Source organism: Coregonus lavaretus, assembly GCF_964263955.1.
Source record: "Coregonus lavaretus genome assembly, contig: HAP1_SCAFFOLD_4843, whole genome shotgun sequence".
Classification (NCBI taxonomy): domain Eukaryota; kingdom Metazoa; phylum Chordata; class Actinopteri; order Salmoniformes; family Salmonidae; genus Coregonus; species Coregonus lavaretus.
Genome location: NW_028157961.1, coordinates 313 through 26,391, shown reverse-complemented (window position 1 = coordinate 26,391; position 26,079 = coordinate 313). Strand labels below are relative to the sequence as shown.

General features: G+C 46.6%; 1 protein-coding gene across 1 annotated transcript; it reads left to right on the top strand.

Moving 5' to 3' along the window:
* Positions 1 to 1,000: 1,000 nt before the first annotated feature.
* LOC311124600 (mitochondrial peptide methionine sulfoxide reductase-like) lies at positions 1,001 to 25,867 on the top strand. Its single transcript, XM_084198715.1, has 5 exons — positions 1,001 to 1,066; positions 2,904 to 3,023; positions 8,539 to 8,643; positions 10,829 to 10,935; positions 25,417 to 25,867. The coding sequence occupies exons 1-5, from the start codon at positions 1,054 to 1,056 to the stop codon at positions 25,579 to 25,581; spliced, it is 510 nt and encodes a 169-aa protein (XP_084054841.1). The 5' UTR covers positions 1,001 to 1,053; the 3' UTR covers positions 25,582 to 25,867.
* The last annotated feature ends 212 nt before the right edge of the window (positions 25,868 to 26,079 follow it).

Below are 26,079 nucleotides of genomic sequence, written 5' to 3'. Positions count from 1 at the left end.
CTCTACCAATTGAGCTACAGAGGACCACATGACAGAATGACAGAGAGTCTGACTGACAGAGAGACTGAGTGACAGAAAGACAGAGTGACACAGAGACAGAGAGACTGACTGACAGAGAGACTGACTGACAGAAAGACAGAGTGACGACAGAGAGACTGACTGACAGAGAGACTGACTGACTGAGTGTTAGGGAGGCTGTGATGGGCGTGTGGCTATGGTGCCGCAGTAGATTGCCTGGCCTCGGTCTCCAGCTGGCTGTATCGGCACGCCTAGCTGCCATGGCAACACACCCAGTAAGGACACAGCACAGGAAGGGCTTGGCTGGCTCCAGATGTTGGGCTCACTCCCCCACATTTATCCTAATCCACACACTGCCCTCCAACAGCAGGCCATCTGCAGCACAGACACACACACACTCACATCTACACACACACACACACACACACACATACACACACACAGACACTAACGCACATTAGCTCAGCCAGGTGGCTCTGTGGCCCCAATGGGCTTCTTCCACCTCTGGCTTTGTCAGTTGATTGGAGTGATCGCAGCTGCTATAAAATCATGCATGAGATGAATGAGAATGTTTAAATGGGTCAGTGTATGTGCGCATGTTGCAAAAACCCCCAGGTTAATTTTCTCTGTCTTTCTTTGTTTGCAATGGCAAAGCTAGCTACTGTAAATGCAAAAAAGCAATCCCTCTGCAGTCCTTACACACCAGAGATACACCAAAGTATCTTACAATGGCCAGTCATTGTGTGTATTGCATCAGTGGTGTGGAGACTGATGCAGTCCCGTGTAGCTCAGTTGGTAGAGCATGGCGTTTGCAACGCCAGGGTTGTGGGTTCAATTCCCACAATGTATGCACTCACTATCTGTAAGTCGCTCTGGATAAAAGTGTCTGCTAAATGACATAAATGTAAAATGAGACTGTAGGTGTGTGATGGACTGTCTGTGTTTGACTAACAGAGACCCTCTCCTGTGTGTCCTACAGCCAAGCACGATGTCAACGGCAACAGGACCGTACCGCCATTCCCTGAGGGACTGCAGATGGCTATGTTTGGTAAGTGATCTGTATGAGGGTGGGAAACAGGGGATAGGAGGAAAGAGGGGAGGATGACATCCAGACAGTATAGTGTAATTAGTTCCCCCTCCCCTGATACTCTGTTAGGTTCAGAAAAACAGAGAGAGGATAGAGGGATGGGATGGGATGGTAGGAGGAGGGGTGTAGAGATTAATTGCAAGGGATGATTAGGATCTCTTTAATAAAATGCATTAGTTCAGCTCCTCTTTTCTCTGTTCAGAGAGTCAAACTGTGAAGTCCATCACGACAGAGCAGAGAAATCAGCCTCTTTATCTTCCGGGCCTGTGTACAAATAAGCAGGTTTTAAAGCAGCCTTACATACACTTGTGACCCGCAGAGCGTTTCAAATCACAAAACCCCCCGTGGACAGCCTTAAAAGGTGCCAGTTACCCTTGACTCTACAAAAGCCTGTCTTCTACCCCCCTCTGTTACCATTGTGTCAGTGATTGGCTACGTTCAGCACTACCTTGTGTTAATACTCCAACATTCACTCCCAAACACAAAGGTGTGTGTGCGTGAGCATGTGTGTAGGAGCCGTGTAGGATCCTCTTCAGTCACAATCACCTCACACACACAAAAACCTCTCACACACACATCGAGGCAAACTGTCTGAGCCCCACTCAACCCTTCAGTACTGCATGGAGAGAAAACCCAGCTCACCAGTCATTTGGTTTCTCAGCTAAATCACTCCACACAATCGGGGGAATTAATGACTGTGGATAACAGTTTTGAAATTGTACCTTAATATATTTTTACTGTTTTATTTGGTGGGGGAGTATTACTTGGTGCTAAATGTTAACAGTGGGTATTAGTTTTATATCGGTTGTTTTTACAGGCCCACAGTACATCTGATAACCAATGAACACTATGGTTTCATTAGACAGTAAATCCAAAGCTGGGACACAGATCCAGACCTTTATGGAGGTGATTTAGAGCAAACACAAGGTGGATGTGTTCCCTGCTGACAGACTAATACTCAGGAGAAAGAGAAAGGCTGGTGCACCTCAGTGGCGTAGGAGGGTTTTAATGGGTTGTATCAGTGTGTGTGGGCTGTTCTATTAATTTCACACCTAAGAGAGGTATCGAGACCAGAGCAACATTGGCCAATAAACAAGGTGCATGAGAGCCAAGTCAGCCAGGGTATGATATAATACATCTGTGCTCTAAATAAGCCTAATAGTATCCTATGTCTGAAATTGGCACTGGTTCAGGAATTTATTCACTCCATTCCTTCCAAGTGAATTTCTCCATCATCCCTCCATCCACTCATCTATTTCTAGAATTTTTTCCAACTATTCATCCATCCATCTATGCCTGTCCATCCGTTTCTGACTTGAGGTATGCTGTCTTACAGGGATGGGATGTTTCTGACTGGGGTGTGTTGTGTTAAAGGCCTAGTGCAGTCAAAAACATGATTTTCCTGTGTTTTATATTGACACTATGAGGTTGTAATAATACTGTGAAATTATGAAAATGATGATAATTCCCTTTTAGTGTAAGAGCTGTTTGAAAAGACCGCCTGAAATTTCTGTTTTGGTGGGATGGAGTTTTGGCCTGCCCGGTGACATCACCAGGCAGTAAATTAGTTAATATACCAATAGGAAAGAGAGTTTCAAACCTCTCTGCCAATAACAGACCCCTCCCAGACAGTCCTAGCAAAGTTCTTGCTTGAGAAATTGCTCTTTGCTATGAAGTTTATTTTTCAGCCATTTTAATTGAAAACAATCACAGTAATGATTTGATATTGAGATAAAAACAGCTGCATTGGACCTTTAAAGGGATGGTCTGTTTCTGACTGAGATGTGTTGTCTTTAAGGGATGGGCTGTTTCTGGGGCGCAGAGAGACAATTCTGGAAGCAGAAAGGTGTCTACTCCACCCAGGTGGGCTACGCTGGAGGCCTCACCCCCAACCCCACCTACGAAGAGACCTGCACAGGTAACACTCAACACTGACCCCACACCCCACTCAACAATACCCCTGACCTGTGCTCAGAATAATTCAGTGTTCATTTAATCTGGATCTCCCTCATAAACAGCCATCCACAGTCTGTGTGTGTAATACACTAACCAGCCTCATGATGTGTTGATCATCTCCTCATGTTAATGACTTCTACATGTCTCTATGAAGGGCCTTTTATCAGATACAGTGCTATGAAAAAGTATTTGCCCCCTTTCTAATTTTCTCTACTTTTGCATATTTGTGATAATGAATGTTCAGATCTTCAACAAAAACCTAATATTAGATAAAGGGAACATAAGTGAACAAATAACACAACAATTACATATTTATTTCATTTATTTCATAAGCAAAGTTATGCAACACCCAATTCCCCTGTGTGAAAAAGTAATTGCCCCCTTACACTCAATAACTGGTTGTGCCACCTTTAGCTGCAAAAAGTTATACTTTTGAATCATCTGTCCATAGAACGTTCTTCCAAGAGTCTTGATGATCATCCAGGTGCTTTTTGGCAAACTTGAGTCAACTTTTTGGACGAGATGGGTCCCATTATGCCTGGCGAAAACCAAACTCTGCATTCCACAGTAAGAACATCATACCAAAGGTCAAGCATGGTGGTGGTGGTGTGATGGTTTGGGGATGCTTTGCTGCCTCAGGACCTGGACGACTTGCCTTAATAGAAGGAACCATGAATTCTGCTCTGTATCAGAGAATTCTACAGGAGAATGTCAGACCATCCGTCTGTGAGCTGAAGCTGAAGCGCAGCTGGGTCATGCAGCAAGACAATGATCCAAAACACACAATCAAGTCTACATGAAAATTGCTAAAAAGCAACAAATTGGAAGTTTTTGAATGGCCTAGTCAAAGTCCAGACCTAATCCCAATTGAGATGTTGTGGCAGGACTTGAAACGAGCAGTTCATGCTTGAAAACCCACACGTCACTGAGTTAAAGCAGTTCTGCATGGAAGATCAAGAGAGAGAGACTGATCAACAACTACAGGAAGCATTTGGTTGGAGTCATTGCGGCTAAAGGTGGCACAACCAGTTATTGAGTGTAAGGGGGCAATTACTTTTTCACACAGGGGAATTGGGTGTTGCATAACTTTGTTTATGAAATAAATATGTAATTGTTGTGTTATTTGTTCACGTATGTTCCCTTTATCTAATATTAGGTTTTGGTTGAAGATCTGATAACATTCAGTATCACAAATATGCAAAAGTAGAGAAAATTAGAAAGGGGGTAAATACTTTTTCATAGCACTGTTCTACTGTACTGTACATGCAGCATCAGTCTTGCCCAGTCTGAGAATAATACACAATTACTCAGTAGCAGAGGTATCTGGTGTTTATATGGACAGTATACAGTTCTTTGTTTTCTCCAAACCTGCCCCTGAAAACCAAATGGAATCCCTTAAGTCCTATTATAGTGGGGCAGGGGAAAGTGACCGCTTTCTAGCAGTACTTGTGTGTGTGCTCACCTGTATGTGTTTGTGTGTGTGTGCATCCGTATGTGTGTGTGTTTGCGTGTTTAATGATCCGATAGTTAAGGTGTGTGTGTAAGGTCATTATGTGGTACACAGAAGTATCTCTCTACATTATACTTTCTAAGTGTGTGTGCTGTCCTGAGCTAAGGAAATTCACCATTAGATATGCATCACTAGCTCTATGGTTCTGTGATGGGCCTCCTCACTCTCCTGTTAGTAACACAACAGCAACAGTAGGTGTCATTTTGAGCTGTATGCTTTCTGTGAAAAGAACATTGAAATGGAAAATGAGAAATATAGTTTTGAAATGAGAATCCAAATTGGCGGTAGAAGAAAGTCTTTGCGCTTCACACAGTGAACTTGTTCACTACAGTTTTCCTTTCATTGCAATAATGGGAGTTGGGTGTTTTTGAACATTCAGATCATTATCCAAACACTGCCAGCTGTCCTTGTATTATTTTTAGATGCACCCACTGCCTCTCCATCCTGCTTTTGAGGGATTTAGGATTTAGGAAATTTGATTTTGCGCTCAGTGTGAATGTACATAGTTTTCCGGGAATAGGAAGTAACAGAACAAAACCCTGCTGGGTGTTCCTCTGAGGACTGAGGGCATTTTCTGAACTCTGGCCCCTCTTGTCCAGCTCTGACCTTCACGGACCGGGCCCTTGGCAGTGTGTTTTTGCGCTTGTGTGTGTGCGCTTGTGTGTGTGTGTGTGTTCGTGTGTGTGCGTATGTATGTGGAATCCGCATAATGCCCTCTCTCTCCTATCTCTCTCTCTCCCCTCTGTGGTTCAGTACAATAACAATTTGTGTAGGGCTGTTAGAAGCATGGAAGTCACTAGTCTTTGATCTGGATATTGACTTTTGTTCCAGTAGAAAACAACTTTGTAAAGACTTTCATCAAGGGACATTTGTTTGATGACTTCCCAGAGTGCCGTTCTCTCAGGATGGATCTTGAACTGAAGTCGGAGCTTAGAGTTTAGAGGCGTTAAACATCTACTGCTGTAGGATCTGAGAGAGAGAGAATATGTGTATGTGTGTGCATGCGTGTGTGTGTTTCATTTTATTAATGTTTTGTTATAATTTAATTTCTGTTTTGGCAGTAGTGGCACTGCTCTGTAGAATGCAGAGTGCAGCACTGAGGCAGGGAGCTTTCCATCTGGTGGTGCTGAAACCCTGCCTCAGCTCACTGCTACTGACTGCTATTGACTAATACTGACTGTTACTGACTGCTACTGACTGCTATTGACTGTTACTGACTGCTACTGACTGTTACTGACTGTTACTGACTGCTACTGACTGCTATTGACTGTTACTGACTGCTACTGACTGTTACTGACTGTTACTGACTGTTACTGACTTTTACTGCCTGCTACTGTCTGTTACTGACTGCTACTGCCTGCTCTGACTGTTACTGACTGTTACTGACTGTTACTGACTGTTACTGACTGCTACTGACTGCTACTGACTGTTACTGACTGTTACTGACTGTTACTGACTGTTACTGACTGTTACTGACTGCTACTGCCTGCTCTGACTGTTACTGACTGTTACTGACTGTTACTGACTGCTACTGCCTGCTCTGACTGTTACTGACTGTTACTGACTGTTACTGACTGTTACTGACTGTTACTGACTGCTATTGACTGTTACTGACTGCTACTGACTGTTACTGACTGTTACTGACTGTTACTGACTGCTACTGACTGTTACTGACTTTTACTGCCTGCTACTGTCTGTTACTGACTGCTACTGACTGTTACTGACTGTTACTGACTGTTACTGACTGCTACTGACTGCTATTGACTGTTACTGACTGCTACTGACTGTTACTGACTGTTACTGACTGCTACTGACTGTTACTGACTGTTATTGACTGTTACTGACTGCTACTGACTGTTACTGACTGTTACTGACTGTTACTGACTGCTACTGACTGTTACTGACTTTTACTGCCTGCTACTGTCTGTTACTGACTGCTACTGACTGTTACTGACTGTTACTGACTGTTACTGACTGTTACTGACTGTTACTGACTGCTACTGACTGTTACTGACTGTTACTGACTGTTACTGACTGCTACTGACTGTTACTGACTGTTACTGACTGTTACTGACTGTTACTGACTGCTACTGACTGCTACTGGGGCTGCAGCTCAATGTGAGGTTTGGTTCGCATTTTCCTTTAAATCAAACTTCCCAAATTAATATTCACTGGCACAATAGCAATAGCTCATCCCACAGCCCTGAATATTGTCTTTGAAAGACCCACACATTATCTTGTCCTCTCTTCTCCGTGATCCGAACCTCAAAAGCCTGCTGCGACAGACAGCTGGTGTTAGCGCAGTAACTCCTCTCAGATAGTCACTGAGCAGCCCCTTCTTTGTAACTATTCAGTCTGAAAGAATCCATAGTCAATATGAATAAGCACACTCAGGCATATAGCTAAGCCGATATAGAATGCATATGTTACACTGCACAAATGACTTGACTGAATGGAGAGAAAGAGAGAGGGATGGGAGAGAGAGAAGAAGGATCACTCTGAACATGGCTGATCAACTATATCCAAGAGACCATGCGTTCTGCTCCCAATGCCTTCTGGGATACGTGAGGAATGGGTTGTGGTGAGGGGGTTCACACACACACACACACCATGGTTCCCCGGCAGACAGCTGTGTCAACAAGGAATTAGGGGCTGCAGGAATGTATAGAACAGACAATAGACCCAAAGAAAGAGAAACAGAGAGAGAATGGAGGAAAGCATCATTCTGATGAGGGATATGTACAGTAAAGAATAGGATAGGGCAGTGTAAGATATCTTTTGCTCCAGCCCTGTAGCCATGCATTGGGAGTCGGAGAGTGGTGGCACATGGACTCTTCTGTCTCCTACTGAGCTTCATGCTGGCAGCCATCTTGCCTGCTTTCCCCTGAGCTGCCAGCAGTAAAGATGGATGTGTGTGTGTGTGTGTGTACCTCAGATGTCCTTCAGCTCACCTTGAACACACAGCTCCACTACCAGCTGAACGAGGGAGCCACCGGATGGAGGAGGAAGGAGAGAGGGGGAGGAAAAAAGAGAGGGAGAGAGAGAGTAGATGGAGGCTGAAAGAGATTGCATGGCAGAAAACAAGGGAGGCTGACAGAGAGAGAATGGATTCATGGATTTAAAAGAATGGCTTAGAGGGAGAGAGAATGTTAGAGAGAGGAAAGGAGAAATTGATTCATGAATCTATGGGTGCGTCTGTGCATTCGACTGTGCATTTGCTTGTGTGTGTGTGTGTGCACTAAATTATACAGCACCTCAATTGTGTCCAATGCACTCCCTTGTTCCTCCTCCTGTCTCCAGGACATCCCTGTGTTCTTCCATCATGTTTATTGTACAGTTCCTCTGTAGCGTCAGTCTGTAATGACAGTGACCCTACAGGTTAGTTCTTATAATTTTTTTAATATCCCAGCTGTAGATGTGCTGCAGATAGTGGAGAACACAGCCTTATGAGGTGACATTAAACACCCATCTCAGTGGAATAAACTAATCTCGCTAGAAATGTATTGAATTGGGAATAGAAGAGCAGGTCTTTATTAAACATGGTTTACTCTGTCTTCTCACCTCATATTGAGATGTTAACCTTTGTGGATGTCCCTCTGGAAGAGTGAAAGAGAGTTCTCCAAACAGCTCTATCCAATCAGCATGTCCCAAACTCGGTGTCCAGCTTGCGTGATTGGAGGACACTCCTCCCTCCAGAGCTTGGTTAAAACATTAATAACTGATCCAGGACAGCACCGCACTGCTGCACTGGAGAACAACTTGCACTCCCAGTCAACATTCACTGTTTCTGAGGAGTGGAGGAAAACTCAAGGTTACATATCCACAGATCTAGAATCAGATTATCATATCCCAATCCTAACCTTAACCAGAAGGATAAGGAAATACATGATCCTGGACCAGTGGATAGGGGCAACTGCCTACTTCTCCTAACCTCACCATATCTCCTGTCTTCTGTTGTCTCCCTCAGGTAGGACAGGCCATACTGAGGTGGTCCGGGTGGTCTGGGAGCCAGAAAAGACAAGCTTCTCCAAACTGCTGAAGGTGTTCTGGGAGAGCCACAACCCCACTCAAGGTAAAAGTGCCATGTGGCTCAGTTGGTAGAGCATGGCGCTTGCAACGCCAGGGTTGTGGGTTAAATTCCCATGCGGGACCAGTACGAAAAAGTATGAAAACGTATGCACTCACTACTGTAAGTCGCTCTGGATAAGAGTGTTATGTAAAACCCTCTCCCTCCATCGACACGCCTGGTATATACAACTACAGCGTTTCCAAAGCCAATTCTTGCATAGCTTAATCCCAGTCTCAACTGCTTCCTCTCTGCCCTGAGCTATCTGTAGCAGGATGATGAGACTGCCATTTTGAGTGTTCGCGTCTGTGAAATAAGGGAGGGAGGGAGGGAGAGAGAGAGAAAGGAGAGAGGGTCACTCTCCACCCAGAGAGGTGCCTGGAGTGTGTGTTTAATTTCCTTATTGACCCTGTGTGAGTGTGAGTCCACAGGCCACACACGACCCCAGAGAAATCTGCCTCTGTGTTAGCTCTGACCCCTCCTCACCTCAGCCACGTCAACTCAGCTGGCCAGCTCAACCTCTGGACAACCTTACACACACACTATGACACACAGTGGATAAGAAGATATGCACACAATATGAGAATACACACAAGATGACACACATTGTTGAAGACTTGTTCCCACACTGTTGGCACAGTACTGTGTTATCTTCCTCAGGTCACTTCAGTGTCATGAATCATGACCTACTTCCTAAGTGATTTAGCTGAAGAATAGTGCTGTTGCACATAGCGTGCAGAATGTAACTGTTAATTCTCTCCATTTTACTTTTGAAGGATGATATTTTAGATGTGATGATTATATATGCATCCATAATGCATTACCTACACTATATATACAAAAGTATCTGGACAACCCTTAAATTCGTGGATTTCGCTATTTCAGTCACACTCGTTGCTGACAGGTGTATAAAATTGAGCACACAGCCATGCAATCTACATAGACAAACATTGGCAGTAGACTGGCCTTACTGAAGAGCTCAGTGACTTTCAACGTCGCACCGTCATAGGATGCCAGCATTCCATGACAATGCCCCCATTCACAAAGCGAGGTCCATACAGAAATGGTTTGTCGAGATCGGTGTGGAAGAACTTGACTGGCCTGCACAGAGCCCTGACCTCAACTCCATCGAACACCTTTGGGATGAATTGGAACGCCGACTGCGAGCCAGGCCTAATTGCCCAACATCAGTGCCTGATCTCACTAATGCTCTTGTGGCTGAATGGAAGCAAGTCCCTGCAGCAATGTTCCAACATCTAGTGGAAAGCCTTCCCAGAAGAGTGGAGGCTGTAATAGCCGCAAAGGGGGGACCAACTCCATATTAATGCCCATGATTTTGGAATGAGATGTTGGACAAGCAGGTGTCCACATACTTTTGGTCATATAGTGTATGTACCTGTAGTATGCACTATTCAGAAAGGTCAAGATAGAGACTAAGGTCAAGTACGTTCTGAAGTGTTGCTCACATGCCCAGTGATGCTAGATAAGGTTAACCTACTGATTTCCTTATTATAAGACTCACTGTCATATTCCATGTGATCGTAACATGATGCTACTCTCAACAGTATGACTAAATGGTTTGTCTTCAACCTACAAGACATTTTCAATGTGTCCTCTAACACCTAGCAAATGATTGCGTGTTTGAATGGGAGCTTTTTGTCAGGGAACAAAATCAGTGTGATTCACTGTCTGTCTGCACGGCTCACACTACGCTCCGCTCCCAGCAACAGAATAATTACACAGAGGCAGGCAGTATCTGTATCATGTTCTACATCTGCATCAAGGTGAACTGTGCTTTGATTGAAATTACACCGCAGTTGGTCTGGTCTCGTCTCCAGGTCTCCAGGTCTTTTCCTCAGACAGACAAACAAGGTTGATTGTGAGTTTGTTTCGTATGACGTGCCTGTCAGAGCAAACAAAGCAAACATAGTATGCTGTTTGGTTGGCGGATGGCAGAATAGTTTAGACAGTTAGAAGAAATGATTTGGAAGTAAACTTTTATCCACTTAGAGTACCTTGTATATAACCCTGTGTTTCTCTGTTTGTGTGCGTGTTTGCCTCTCTCTCTTTGTCTGTCTGTCGGATTTGGCCATCTTTTATGTCTTCCTCTATATTGAGTGAAATATGTTGTCTTTAGTCCAGTAAATTCTCTAAAAGTTACCCAACATTGTGTTCTCTGTCTCATTTTCAGGAATGCGTCAGGGCAACGATGTAGGAACGACCTATCGATCAGCCATCTACACATACACACAGGAGCAGCTTGAACAGGCTCTGGCCTCCAAAGATGACTATCAGAAGGTAACGTTTCTGTGTGTGGGAGTCACACGAACTCAATAATCAGTTCTCTAGAGATGTTCAAGTTATAGAAACAAAAGCTTGATGTGGAAGAAAATCTATTTCCCCCAAATAAATCACATTCTGTACCCATACCAGAACACATTTCTCCAGCCAACAGGGTTTTAAGACTGCACCAGTCACCAGTCATATTAAAAGCTTGCTGCAACACACCCGTCTCTCCAGCGAGCATCAGTCAAGGTTCAAAGCCCATCACCTTACAGAGAACATGCATAGAGCCAGGCAGCCTACAACGCATATGCATATGTTTAATTGAGAGGGATGGCATGCTGCCGGTGAGTCCCCCGGTGAGAGGAGAGAACAGGAGGGGAGGGACAGCAGAATCTTTGTGGTGCAACGCTATGTGGAACAGCTTTGCCGCGCTAGACCACACCCTCCCCAACACTGCTGCATGCATGGCTTCCAGAACAATGGAGAGACCGAGAGAGGGAGAATACATCTAAGCTTACAGTGGAGCTAGATTGGTCTCTTTCTGCTCTCGCTTTCTCCTTCTCTCTCTCTTTCTCCTTCTCTCTCTCTTTCTATCTTCTCTCTCTCTCTATCTTCTCTCCGGTGGCTACAACCTTACTGCTCTTCTCTCTCCTCTTCATTCATTCTATCCTTTCTCTCCCCTGTTTTCCACCATCGTCTCGCTCTCCATTTCGCTGGCCCTTCTTCTCTGTCCTTTGTTCCTTATGGAAGCTGAGGTATTCTATGTAAGCCATAGAATGTTAGTCTGTGAGATGGATAAAGACGTGTCCCTGTATTTATTGACAGTTTAATCTCTCACTGGAGAGTGTTGATGAGATTACCTTGAATGTCTGGACACCTTCATGGTTCTATTGTTGAGCTTCAGTATTCAGATGAAGGGCTGCTGTACTGTCTTTGTGCAAAGAGGAGAGGAGAGGAAGGTTCGCCAGGTTCGTCTGGATGAGCAATGCTCCACCTCTTCATTGGCAGAACAAAGCAGAACATACACAGTTGAGTTGAGAACCATTTCATGGACATTACTGAAATACCAAGCTTGGAGCTATTCACTACATCTAGTATCTGGTTAGTTATGAAAGGTATGAACATTAAATAGTTCACTTTTCAGCGCTTTATATGTTCCTTCAATAGAAACAAGCAGATGTTTAGTTGCTGCCAACACACACATTTTCTCTCAGTTTGTCTACCACATGACTCCATTCCCTCCTTTTCTCCCACTATACAGTGCCTGACGCCATTGGGCTATTCATCAGGCTAACAGAGCCCCATGCTGCTCCACAGAGTGTAGAGGTGTCTAGGTGTCACCCAGGCCGGGGATGAGTTGTCTGGGCAAGCCAGTGTGATAGAGAGCACACTCCCAGGGAAAAGGAGGATGTGGAGGTGGAGGTGGAAGTGGAGGAAAGGAGGAGGAGGAGGTGCAGCATATGGGTTGAATTTGTTCCTTCACGGAGTGCTGCCTCCAGCTGATGAAACTACTGGGAGGGAGGCTGAGATCCTGCAGTCTGCAGCCGCTCCTCTCCTAATGGCTGCCTAATAACACAGCCGACCATGGGACAACCTCTCCTCCCTCTCTCCCCCTTCCCCCATATCCCTCCATCCCATCCCCTGTTCCTCTACCCCTCCCATAGAGGCCCAGTCTCTCACCAAAATGATTCCCATTTACACATGCAGTCGGGTGCCACAGCTCAGCAGCCACTGCAGGAGAGACCTTCGATTGGCTACTGTCAGTGTCTCCTTTACCACTCAGCTGCTACTACTATAACTAATGATTTCAGATGATGATTTCATGGATATTTGCAGATGTCTGATTTGGGACGTTATGTATAGTAGGTTATAACTCTAACCCTGCATTCTCTATGCAGACTGCCATACAATCACACTGTCTACATCTATCTATCTATCTATCTATCTATCTATCTATCTATCTATCTATCTATCTATCTATCTATCTATCTATCTATCTATCTATCTATCTATCTATCTATCTATCTATCTATCTATCTATCTATCTATCTATCTATCTATCTATCCATCTATCCATCTATCCATCTATCCATCTATCTATCTATCTGTGTCGGTCAAGAGGACAGGATGATTTGGAGGTGTTTCAGACATATAAAAAAGGAAAATCATCATTTAATTTCCCCCTTTAACAGAACATTATCACCTGCTACATGTTATATTGCATTGTTAGCTTCTGTGCTGTTTGCTGAAAACAGTGCCGGTGTTTTGAAACACACATTTACTGGGTTCGTGTGTGTTTTCTCCAACTGTGAAGTTTGACATTTGTGTCGATTGGTTTTGGAGTGGGGTCTAATTTATTCTCTGGTTCATGTCTCATCTACCGTGACAATCATATCATCAGGGAGCTCGTCTCGTTGTGTCTCGTCTCGGCTGAAGTGAGGCCATTTGCCACTAATGTCCCCACCAGTCACGTGTCTGAGACAATGCAACCTGTTTATTTTGCTCTAGCGTTTGCTATTGTTGGCTGTGTTTCTGTGCACAAAGCGACAGCCTCCTCTTACACAATGACTACTCTGACAAAGTGTGCTGCATACACACGCTCACATACACACACAGACTAGACTCACAGAAAATACAAACACACTCACACACTCCCTCTGCTGGCCTTGCTGTCTCTTTGTCCTCCTCCCATCCTCTCCTCCTCCATTGTCTGCTCCCTCTTTCTCTCTCCCTCCTCCTCCCCCCTGCTGAGACTTCTGCTCCACACTGCAAACCCAGCAGCAGGGCCCTGTTGCCATGGAAACAGAGGAGGGCGCCCCCCACCCCACCCCACCCCCCACCCCTCCTAGCCCAGTCCCATTCCTTAAGCCCTCTGATTGGCCCAGCCAGACCAAATGAAGCGGGGTTAGGCTGGGGTCGTAGGTCATCTGTAGAGAGGCGCCTCGGTTGTATTTTAATCAGCTGTTGATCCCCAACGTAATGAAATGGATGTCAGGGAAGGGGTTAATAAAGCTCGCTCTGACTGGCAGCTGGGTCCTTAATGGGGAGAGTCGGGGGAGGGAACGAGAGAGATGGGGTGGGGGGGCAATGGCAGGAAGAGGAGAGGAGAGGGTGAAAGTGGAAGGGGGTTAAGGGAGTGAGGGCACAGTGGTTAGACGTGCGCGAGGCCAATGGAAAGTGAAAGGTCAATATGGCGGGGGCTGGTTGCTCTTTGTTTCCTGGGGTACAGGGAGTTGGAGAGGGAGACGGGGAGGGTGCGGTGGTGGTGGTTCTTTCTCCCCCTTTCTCTCTCCACTTTGGGGGGTTTAGGGTTATTAATATTTATTGCGTCGCAGCGTTGCCGTCAGAGAGGAGGGAGGATGGAGAGGAGGAGCGAGGAGAGAGGGGAGGGGGGAGGGGCGAGGAGCGGAGGGGGATCCAGAGTGAGAGAGGGAGGAGTTTGTACATGGACACTGGGGCACTTCATTCAGTGGGATCTACCTCTCCACTGACCTTCCCCTGCTAGGACCACTCACTGAAGGACCACTAGGAAGTAGCCCAACAGAAGTGACCATAACCCCCAACAGATGGATGGCTGTCAATAACAAGTCAACAGTCGTTGCTGTCTCAGTTTGTTTCAGTCAATGATGGTGTAGGAAATCAAAGATCAAGCTGGACATAATTCTAGGCTAGGGTTGTGGGGTTACTATCCATTTGGAATCAATTGGCCTGGGCTGTAGCCATATGCTGAGCTATTGTAGCAGCGTCCTGTGTATGGACTCTATGATTTGAGCAACAGTATTGCTACGAAACCTTTATTTTAAAAATTATCGGAGGGAAAGTGAACATTTCAGATGTAATATGCATGCTTTTGATCTCCAGGGGGAATTGTGTCCCATTCACCATTCACAGCATAGCACCTGACTGACACACAGACAGACAATCATCTCTCTCCCACCATCTCCCTTCTCCTCATCTCAGAGAAATTTAAGCTTGATTTCATCCTCCTCTCAAGAGTTGAGATAGAACCTAGTATGACATGTTCCCATCTATTAGTGTGTCAGTTACGACCAACAATAGACAGGTTTTTACCTCGAGGCTGTAAACCACGTGTTCTGCTGCTGCTTACCTCACCTCGCTGCCGAGACAACCGACCAACCAGGAGACAAACGCCGGAGATTGACTCTCCTTCACCAATTAAGCCGACTGTCAGTGTGTGTGAGAAATTAGCCTGTCTGTAATTAGCTAGCTAGCTTCCCTCGGTCTGCCTGCCTACTGAGATCTGTTCTCATGAGGTGGTGTATAGCAGTAGGCAGGCAGACCGGGGGAAGCTAGCTAGCTAATTACAGACAGCCTGATTTCTCACCCACACTGACAGTCGGCTTAATTGGTGGAGGAGAGTCAATCTCCGGCGTTTGTCTCCTGGCCTTCTCGTTCTCCATCAGATTGTTAGGATGACTCTCGCATCATCAATGCTGTTGTCTACAGGTGACTAGTGCAGTGCAAGCATGCTATTTAGAGGCCTGCTATTTGCCACGACCCTCCATATTATCATTATCCATATTATCAATTTCCACACTAAGGACAGGACGAAAAGACAGTTAGTGGACTGTTAGAGAGAGGACATATAGGGGATATGGCAAACCTAGGATGGTGAGGGGAAAGAGGACTGCTATGAAATATAGGATGATATTATAGGAGGACACTGTGGAGGAGGTAGCGCAGGATAGGTGGCATACTGTACTGTGGCACAATGGTACTGACTCCAAGGCCTGGCTGATCTCCTGCTCTGGCAGAGAAAGAGAGGTGTGTGAGTGTGTGTGTCTGTGGTGCGTGCGTGTGTGTGAGGTGAATGTGAGTCCCCCCTGGTGATGGGGAGTTGCTGTCCAGCTGTGACAGCCTCTCACCTGCACACCCTGAGGGATCCCACCTTCCCCCTCTCCCCTTCTCTTCTCCTCTCCCCCTTTTTCCTCTCCTCTCTCGTGGAATGAGTGAGTGACTGGAGGCCATGGTCGGGCTAATTATCTGTTCCTCTTCGTTCGCTAGCTGCTCTCGTTATTTCCTGACCAGCTTGCCGGGCCCCAGCCCTCCCCCATTCTACCTCCCCCTTCCTCCCCTGTACCCCTCCATCTGTGGCTATTTTAGATGGAGCAGGGTAGCATGCTGCTCCCGACATCCTAATGCACCAGACCAGTTGGTTTAACAAACACCATCTGCTGGCCAAATCTGTCTTCAAATTGCTTTAGTAGCGAACTCAACTTTCTTACCCTCCTCTCCTCTCCTCGCCTTTCCACTCCTCTCTCTGTCGCTCTCACTCCCTCTCTCTCTGTCCTTCAGACATAATGTCTTGGATTGTTGAGAGGACAGAGGTTGAGTAAATAAGGGTGTTGTTGTGGGTGTCGGGGGAAAACGTTGGGTCACACTCACTCGTATTGGAACCTTGTCTGTCCATCTTGGGAAGATGAATCTGTCATTTTAATCCTTCCTGTTGATTTACAGACTCTAGATCAGTCTATTTCCAATGTGTTCTATCTTTCTCTCAATCTCTGTCCCTCTGTTGTTCATCGAGCGTCTTGGATAGTTGGTTGTATAATAACACAGGTATTACTTTAGGATTATTACACAGGTATTTATAATACACAATATCCCATTGGCAACCTGGTTCTCTCAATGGGCATTCTAAGGTATAGCCTCAAAATCCTCACACACATCCATCTCTCCACTTCTATGATTGCGGTGAAGCTGTGAGGGTCTGTCCCATCTCATCAGGGTGTGAACATTCACGCTACCTCACTGGTGTCACTCATTCTCCGGTCCTTCTGTCCACTTACAGCCTGTTCTTTATAGTTCCCATCCTCTGCCTTTAGTTTAGTAAAGGAGTGAAGCAGCCGTCTTATTTCCTTCTGCCTGCTCTTTTGCTCTCCTCTCACTAGCAGACTTTCCCATTTTCATTTGCTTTCTGATGGTACCCACAAGAGACCTGAACAAATGGTATGTAACAGATTTTTGGCACGTGCGTCCACATTTCCCTAAACATCATTATGGACAGAGGGTCTGCTCTGCCAGGGAGGGAGCCATGCCAGCTTCCTCTCCAGTGAAGCTACTCTCTGTGCCAGCAGCACAGAGCACACACACATGAACAAAGCCAGGCACACAGAACACACACACGCACACACACACATACACTACATACGCACACATGCACAAAGACACTACATAGACACTGCATAGACACAACATAGACACTACATAGACACTACATAGACACTGCATAGACACTACATAGACACTGCATAGACACTACATAGACACTGCATAGACACTACATAGACATTGCATACACACTACATAGACACTGCATAGACACTACATAGACACCGCATAGACACTACATAGACACTACATAGACACCGCATACAGAAAGACACACACACACACACGCACACGCATACAGAAACATAATGCATAATGCACACGCATGCACATTAGGATATTACCACTGTTTGAATGACCTGACTGTCTCATAAGAGGAAGATAAGTCAGTTTTCTCCTTCTCTATCCATCTACTACATACCATAGACTCTTATCCTGACAGTCAATGTTGGAATCATTATAAATGTTTTCAATGTTTCCCATTTTGAAATCAGGCAATCATTACAGAGCATTGTGAATGTCCCCCATCCCTTTTCTGACAATCACTCAGTCAGGAAGGAATACATTGACATAGAATAGATGTGTTTTCTTTCTGCTAATCTGCCTCATGACAAAGTATTGTCATTCACAGACATTTGTAACGGGGAGAAAAAAGCAGTTTCAGCCACTGCCTGTTCCGTTCTCCATTTAGTATTGGCCAGCAGAGCTGGAGGATTGGGAAGAGTCTGGTTAATTTAATGTCAGGGTATTGACCGTGTATGCTCCGCTGGCTAGCTTGATTGTATTGTTCACGTGGGGAGTGATTGGGGAGCTCTCTGTGTGAGGCACTGCAGAAAATTACCTCTGAGGCTGGGGCTGAGGGGCTACAGAGAACGACAAGGCGTCCTCCTTTTCTTTCTCTCTCTCCCTCTCTCTCCCTCCCCCTCTACTCATCTATGGTTCGGGTGTGTGCTCCATTGTTCCTGAGGTAGTGGTGTTCCTGTATGGTGCACCTGCTGATCACGCCTTTATTTTAGGCTTTGACGTCCCTTTGTTGTAGCAAACTGTGTCTTGGATGCACCGCTATCATTTCCTGTATGTGTGTGTGTGTGTGTGTGTGTGTGGAATTAGGAGCTAGGGTAGAGGGACTTACTAACTAACTACTGTATCTTCTTTTCACACTGCCTGGCCTATGTGATAACTCCTGATTCCTGAATGGGTGGAGGGCTGCTCCCTTTGTCTTAGCATGAATTATTCCTATAAACGTTCAATAATTTCTCCTCTCCCTCCTCCTTCATTCTTCATTTGTTTCACCCCTCTTTTCTCTGAGTGTCCATTTCTGTGCACAAAGGCTTGTGTGTGTGTGTGTGTGTGTGTGTGTACTGTATCTCTCCTGTCTTCTCCCTCTCTCTAATCCTGCTCTGGCTCTTTTAACATGCTGCGCAGGGTTTATATTTTTTGTTTCATTCTCTCCCCCCACGTTTTCTTCTTTTTCCTGCCTGCCTGAAATGGCTGCAATAGAAAGTCATTTTAGGCTGCTTATCGCTGCCTTTCACGTTTCTGCGGTTAACCAGGACACGCAGGTATTTGCATTCCAAATGAGCACTCTGTCTGATATGCAAATGAATTAGTCTGAATTATGCATTTAGCCATGTGGTAACGTAACACAGCACAGGACCGCTGGAACAAACACAGCAGCTAGCATCTGCGGGAGAGAAGATGAGGGACAGTGACGCCATTTTGGGGATTCTGCCACTTGCACTTCCTCTGACAAGGGTGGTTGAGTCGTATGTGTGTGGGTTTCACACCCTCAGAGATACAGTAGATAGTTCATAGTCAATAGAGTGGATAGATACAGTAGAAGTTCATGCTTGGATGCAGTATCTCCCTGATTTGGATGTGAACAGGGAACCTGTTTATGTTCATATGACTAGTTCATATCCAGCCCTACTGCCTGGTTTAGTGCTATCAAGGATCTTTGGGACATCCCTACCCTAAATCCTAACCCTAACCTTAACCCCTACCCTAACCCTAACCCTAACCTTCACCATAACCCCTACCTAATCCTAACCTTAACCATTTAAAATGTCAACATCAATGGGATATGGACATCCCATGGATCCCAGATAGCAAGGACCCTACTGCCTGGCTGCCTGGCATCTGTGCTCAGTAGACAGAGACAGAGCCGTTGAGGAGATCCAAGCCTCCTGGATCTCCCAGGGGACCCCCTGTCCTCATCTACACCTACAAGGGGGTCCCAGCTGGGGTCAGGGTGCATGCTAGTCCACCTGGGGGTAGGATGACCTCTGACCTGAGGAGTCCCCAGCTAATGAAGGGGTGATAGAATGATTGGATGGAGAATGATTGGATGTGTGGGGTTTAGAGGAGAGGTGTGACCTCTGTTCACATCAGGATTTCACTCTCAGCTGATGATATGTATGTGTGTCAGCTGATGAAGGGGAGTGTGTCAGCTGATGAAGGGTAGTGTGTCAGCTGATGAAGGGGAGTGTGTCAGCTGATGAAGGGTGGTGTGTCAGCTGATGAAGGGTAGTGTGTCAGCTGATGAAGGGGATGTAGCTCAGTTGGTAGAGCATGTCGTTTGCAACGCCAGGGTTGTGGGTTCGATTCCCACAGGGGGCCAGTATGAAAAAAAAAATATATATGTATGCACTCACTAACTGTAAGTCGCTCTGGATAAGAGCGTCTGCTAAATGACTAAAATGTAAATGTAAATGAAGTGTGTCAGCTGATGAAGGGTAGTGTGTCAGCTGATGAAGGGGAGTGTGTCAGCTGATGAAGGGTAGTGTGTCAGCTTATGAAGGGTAGTGTGTCAGCTGATGAAGGGTAGTGTGTCAGCTGATGAAGGGGAGTGTGTCAGCTGATGAAGGGTAGTGTGTCAGCTGATGAAGGGGAGTGTGTCAGCTGATGAAGGGTAGTGTGTCAGCTGATGAAGGGGAGTGTGTCAGCTGATGAAGGGTAGTGTGTCAGCTGATGAAGGGTAGTGTGTCAGCTGATGAAGGGGAGTGTGTCAGCTGATGAAGGGGAGTGTGTCAGCTGATGAAGGGTAGTGTGTCAGCTGATGAAGGGGAGTGTGTCAGCTGATGAAGGGTAGTGTGTCAGCTGATGAAGGGTAGTGTGTCAGCTGATGAAGGGTAGTGTGTCAGCTGATGAAGGGGAGTGTGTCAGCTGATGAAGGGTAGTGTGTCAGCTGATGAAGGGTAGTGTGTCAGCTGATGAAGGGTAGTGTGTCAGCTGATGAAGGGTAGTGTGTCAGCTGATGAAGGGTAGTGTGTCAGCTGATGAAGGGGAGTGTGTCAGCTGATGAAGGGGAGTGTGTCAGCTGATGAAGGGGAGTGTGTCAGCTGATGAAGGGTAGTGTGTCAGCTGATGAAGGGTAGTGTGTCAGCTGATGAAGGGGAGTGTGTCAGCTGATGAAGGGTAGTGTGTCAGCTGATGAAGGGTAGTGTGTCAGCTGATGAAGGGTAGTGTGTCAGCTGATGAAGGGTAGTGTCAGCTGATGAAGGGTAGTGTGTCAGCTGATGAAGGGGAGTGTGTCAGCTGATGAAGGGTAGTGTGTCAGCTGATGAAGGGGAGTGTGTACTCAGCCAACACAGAGACAAAGACAGTTCAGATGCATCAAACGGAATTTTCGATTTCTTAATTGAAGCAAACAATTAAACGAAAGGAACCTCACTCACCGGGGTACTGGACTGACAGAATTAGGCTGTGGATAGAGAGGATAGAGAGTGGATGAATGCCAAGTCCCATTTGCTTCCATGCACTACTAAACCGTTGGCTCCAAGACCTGCCATGACTCAGTGCTTAGACAGATTAGAAATGACAGATAAACATGTCATTCTTCTTCTGCATGGTTTCCTTTGTCTCTTAGATGAACTAGGAGCCATCTGCTGCCAGAGTGACATGTATCTTCACAGAGGAAAAGTTGTGATAGTTAACTGATTCTACAATGATTGGATGGTACAGTAAGCACGATGGTTCTATGCTCCAGGACAGACACTAAAAGCCTGGAGCTATACATGTACTACACATTGTAAGTATTTAAACACACGCCTAACAACACACATATGAACAAGATCTCCTTGAAAATGCCAACAAACTGTAAACAAAGGATAGAACATATGGACTTTCTAATTCCAATGGAATTAGTGGTAGCTCTAGTTCTTTACATTCAGAACGGTGGTGCTGAAATCTCAGTAACACCCTCAATCCTTTTGTTCTCCTACCTGCATCCAAGGCTGTGTGTGTTTCTGACAGGGGCCATAAATACACAGGCTACTATAGACGTGTGCTGCTGCTGGAGTCTTCTGTTGTGTTTTACAAGCTCTTAATGCTAAATGGAATATTTCACTCTTCACACATCCTTTATTACCCAGAAATAGACTACAAATGGTGATTGGGATTTAATGTCCTGCCAATTTGTCAGCCTCTTGGCCACTAGCCCTGCTTACCTTGTTTTGTTCCACCACAGCCTTTTGTCTCAAGCTCTTGCTCTGATCCATTTTCCAGAGCTAAGTGGGAGAAATAAATGCCACTGCATTATCTTAGATACAGCCCTGGATTTTAAACATACACACGCACACACATACACACATCTTCCTCCCATCTCGCTGTGACAATAAGTGTTAGCGCTGCCCACTGCAGCTGAGGTCTCCCTAGGGACCAGGCTTCTTAGGGAGGCTGCCATGACGGGTGTTCAGAACGATGGCATGACGTCCAGGCTCGGTACCACCACAGAAAAATGCCTGCCTCAAATCATATCTGGCAGTGCCAGCTTTGTCAGGCGCCAGTTGGCGTGCACCCGGTGTTGAGCTGCGGATGGCGATAGCTATCTGGTGGGTGTCCACGCTGAGATATTCAGCCTCCTTAAAGGAGCTGCTAAGCCCCACTGTAAAGCACACACAGGGCCTCAGAGAGAGAGAGAGAGAGAGAGAGCGAGAGAGAGACAGAGAGGGGGAGAGAGAGAGAGAGACGGAGAGAGAGAGATAGAGAGAGAGAGAGAGAGAGAGAGAGAGAGAGAGAGAGAGAGAGAGAGAGAGAGAGAGAGAGAGAGAGGGCGAGAGAGAGAGAGACAGAGAGAGCGAGAGAGACAGATAGAGACAGATAGAGACAGACAGAGAGAGAGAGCGAGAGAGGGAGAGAGAGAGAGAAAGGGGCAGAGGCATAGGAAAGATTAGGGAGAGAAGAGTGAGAGGTAGAGGAGGGATGATGAGGCTGAGAGATTTAATGAGAGGCCTAAATGTCCATGGCCTATGGAAGCTGGAGTATAGTGGTGGAGCTGGGGTATAGGGGTGGGTGTAGATTTAGAACTGGGGCTGTGGGTATAGAGCTAAGACTGGAGCTGGGGGTATAGAGCTAGGACTGGAGCTTGGAGTATAGAGCTAGGACTGGAGCTGGGGGAATAGAGCTAGGACTGGAGCTGGGGGAATAGAGCTAGGACTGGAGCTGGGGATGAAGGTATAGAGCTAGGACTGGAGCTGGGGGTATAGAGCTAGGACTGGAGCTGGGGGTATAGAGCTAGGACTGGAGCTGGGGGTATAGAGCTAGGACTGGAGCTGGGGCTGAAGGTATAGAGCTAGGACTGGGGCTGAACGTATAGAGCTAGGACTGGGGCTGGGGGAATAGAGCTAGGACTGGAGCTGGGGGTATAGAGCTAGGACTGGAGCTGGGGGTATAGAGATAGGACTGGAGCTGGGGCTGAAGTTATAGAGCTAGGACTGGAGCTGTGGGTATAGAGCTAGGACTGGAGCTGGGGATATAGAGCTAGGACTGGAGCTGGGGGTATAGAGCTAGGACTGGGGCTGAATGTATAGAGCTAGGACTGGAGCTGGGGGAATAGAGCTAGGACTGGAGCTGGGGGTATAGAGCTAGGACTGGAGCTGGGGGTATAGAGCTAGGACTGGAGCTGGGGGTATAGAGATAGGACTGGAGCTGGGGGAATAGAGCTAGGACTGGAGCTGGGGGTATAGAGCTAGGACTGGAGCTGGGGGTATAGAGCTAGGACTGGAGCTGGGGGTATAGAGCTAGGACTGGAGCTGGGGGTATAGAGCTAGGACTGGAGCTGGGGGTATAGAGCTAGGACTGGAGCTGGGGATATAGAGCTAGGACTGGAGCTGGGGGTATAGAGCTAGGACTGGAGCTGGGGGTATAGAGATAGGACTGAAGCTGGGGGAATAGAGCTAGGACTGGAGCTGGGGGAATAGAGCTAGGACTGGAGCTGGGGGAATAGAGCTAGGACTGGAGCTGGGGCTGAAGGTATAGAGCTAGGACTGGAGCTGGGGGTATAGAGCTAGGACTGGAGCTGGGGGAATAGAGCTAGGACTGGAGCTGGGGGAATAGAGCTAGGACTGGAGCTGGGGCTGAAGGTATAGAGCTAGGACTGGAGCTGGGGGTATAGAGCTAGGACTGGAGCTGGGGGTATAGAGCTAGGACTGGAGCTGGGGATGAAGGTATAGAGCTAGGACTGGAGCTGGGGGTATAGAGCTAGGACTGGAGCTGGGGGTATAGAGCTAGGACTGGAGCTGGGGGTATAGAGCTAGGACTGGAGCTGGGGGTATAGAGCTAGGACTGGAGCTGGGGGAATAGAGCTAGGACTGGAGCTGGGGGTATAGAGCTAGGACTGGAGCTGGGGGTATAGAGCTAGGACTGGAGCTGGGGGTATAGAGCTAGGACTGGAGCTGGGGATGAAGGTATAGAGCTAGGACTGGGGCTGAACGTATAGAGCTAGGACTGGGGCTGAACGTATAGAGCTAGGACTGGGGCTGAACGTATAGAGCTAGGATTGGGGCTGAACGTATAGAGCTAGGATTGGGGCTGGGGCTGGGGCTGGTTCTGGCGGGCAGAGGAGAGTTGATTCTGTGTTACCTTTCTCTCTCTCTCTCTCTCTCCTGTCTCCTGTACGGTGGCAGCTGCTCCTAACAGGTGTGTGGCTGCCTCCAGGCAGATGGTCCGAGAAATGAGGTTGTTGGCAGGTTCCTTCACAAAGCCCGCTCTCCCCCCACACATACACACACACACAAACACCCACCACACACACACACACACACACACGTACACACCCACCCACCCACCCACACACACACACACACCCACACACACACACACACACACACACACACACACACACACACACACACACTGAGCAACAAACATTAGTGATAGGGGGAGGTTGGCGGAGGAGAGGTGGAGAGAGCAAGAGTGGGAAATGATGGAGAAAGAGAGAAATAGAAAAGGAAAGCAATAGATACATCCTTGCATCACTTTCTTGAAACTCCCAAGTGGCATTGTGTCAAGGGAGATCTACTCTCAACAATATCTTTGTCCTCTTTTCCCCTTGAACATAACCACCCATTTCTCAGCTAAAAATCTCCATATTCTCACATCCCATAACAATGCATTTACTTCCAACCTGGATTTCTCAATATACTGTACAGTTGTACACTTGAAATCAAACCTTGCTTGCAGAGGCAGATTTCCGATGAAATTTAGCCTGGCTCTATCTATTAAACATGACTGACTGACTGACTGCCATTTGGACAGGTGCTGTGATGTGGAATGGGACTTCAAGTCCAACATTATTTTTTGTTGTTGTGATTTTTCATAGAGGAAGAAAAGCAGTGAGGATGGCCCATTGAGGTGTACCTGCTTAGACGGCCCTGTACTAGGGGTTAGAGGAGAGTACCCAGGTTGGCTGATGTGTGTGTGTGGACCATATAAAAATGCTGCAGGCATTGGCACTGGGTATGCTGGGTCGATGTGGGCATGTGACAGCTCACACATGCACACACATAAACACACACAAACACACACAAACCCGTTGCCCCCTCCCCATACACACACACATTGGGCACATCTGGGGCATGTGAGTCGACATCTGTCAGGGCCTCACCCGTAGGGCCACCCAGAGCACTAATGACCTCTTTCTGTGCTCGTCTCTGCTCCACTGCTTTACAAATGACTGAGTGAGAGTGAGAGTGAGAGAGAGAGAGAGAGAGAGAGAGAGAGAGAGAGAGAGAGAGACAGAGACAGAGAGAGAGAGAGAGATTAGAGAGAGAGAGAGAGAGATAGAGAGAGAGAGATAGAGAGAGAGAGAGACAGAGAGAGAGAGATAGAGAGATAGAGAGAGATTGCACTAGCTGTAACACTGCTAACAGTAAGAGTATGTGTAATCTTGAAAAACAATACATTTTACTGGCTGCTATTGAGGCTTTTTTGGGAAATGTAATGACATGGAAGGAGGCAGGAAAATGGTTCCAAAATGGTTAATTTGTGTGACTTTTAGAAAGTATTTCCTTGTGTTCAATCCTGAGCCATTCATACATGAAGGTCAGTCCTAATGATATACCGTTGTTGTTGTTTCTACAGGTCCTGATAGAGGGGGGCTTTGGAGAAATCACCACAGAGATAGCCGAGGCCTCTGAGTTCTACTATGCTGAGGACTACCACCAGCAGTACCTCAGCAAGAACCCCCACGGATACTGTGGCCTGAGCGGCACCGGAGTCTCCTGCCCAATAGGACTCAAGAAATAACCACCTCTGTCCAATAGGGAATGACCACCAACCTCTGATTGTCTGGTTTTGACTAGGAAATGTAAATAGGCATTTCCGCTTGCTCATTGCAAGTTGCCTTAATTATGATGCAGTACTAAAGCATATTCAGGGTTTTATATCTGAGTCTTGACTTGTTAAATTAATGCACATTCAGTTTTTAGCGTACATTGTGTCGTTTGAATCAAATCAACTGCAGTATGTACATCTGATTTAACTCTATGGTGTGTGTTGGTGGATTAAATGATTAAACTGTGTGTTGATGTGTGTATGGCTGTTTGGCTGGTTCCTTTGTGTGGTGTTTGGTCTGTGTTGGATGACCTCCTTTCTGTGATCTTTGCCTTAAGCCTAGTTCTGATCACTCCCTGACTCATCTGTCAGAGGTGTGTGCAGGCAAACACTCAGTGGGAGAGAGCCCTCTGCCAGGCCCTGTGTAGCTTGGCATCACTATAACACACAGAGAGAGAGAGGGAGGGAGGG

Bases quoted from the DNA above. Each gene is read 5' to 3' on its own strand.
- LOC311124600 (XM_084198715.1), top strand. The intron at 3,024-8,538 runs GTAACACTCAAC...TGTCTCCCTCAG, and splicing joins CTACGAAGAGACCTGCACAG to GTAGGACAGGCCATACTGAG. The intron at 10,936-25,416 runs GTAACGTTTCTG...TTGTTTCTACAG, and splicing joins CCAAAGATGACTATCAGAAG to GTCCTGATAGAGGGGGGCTT.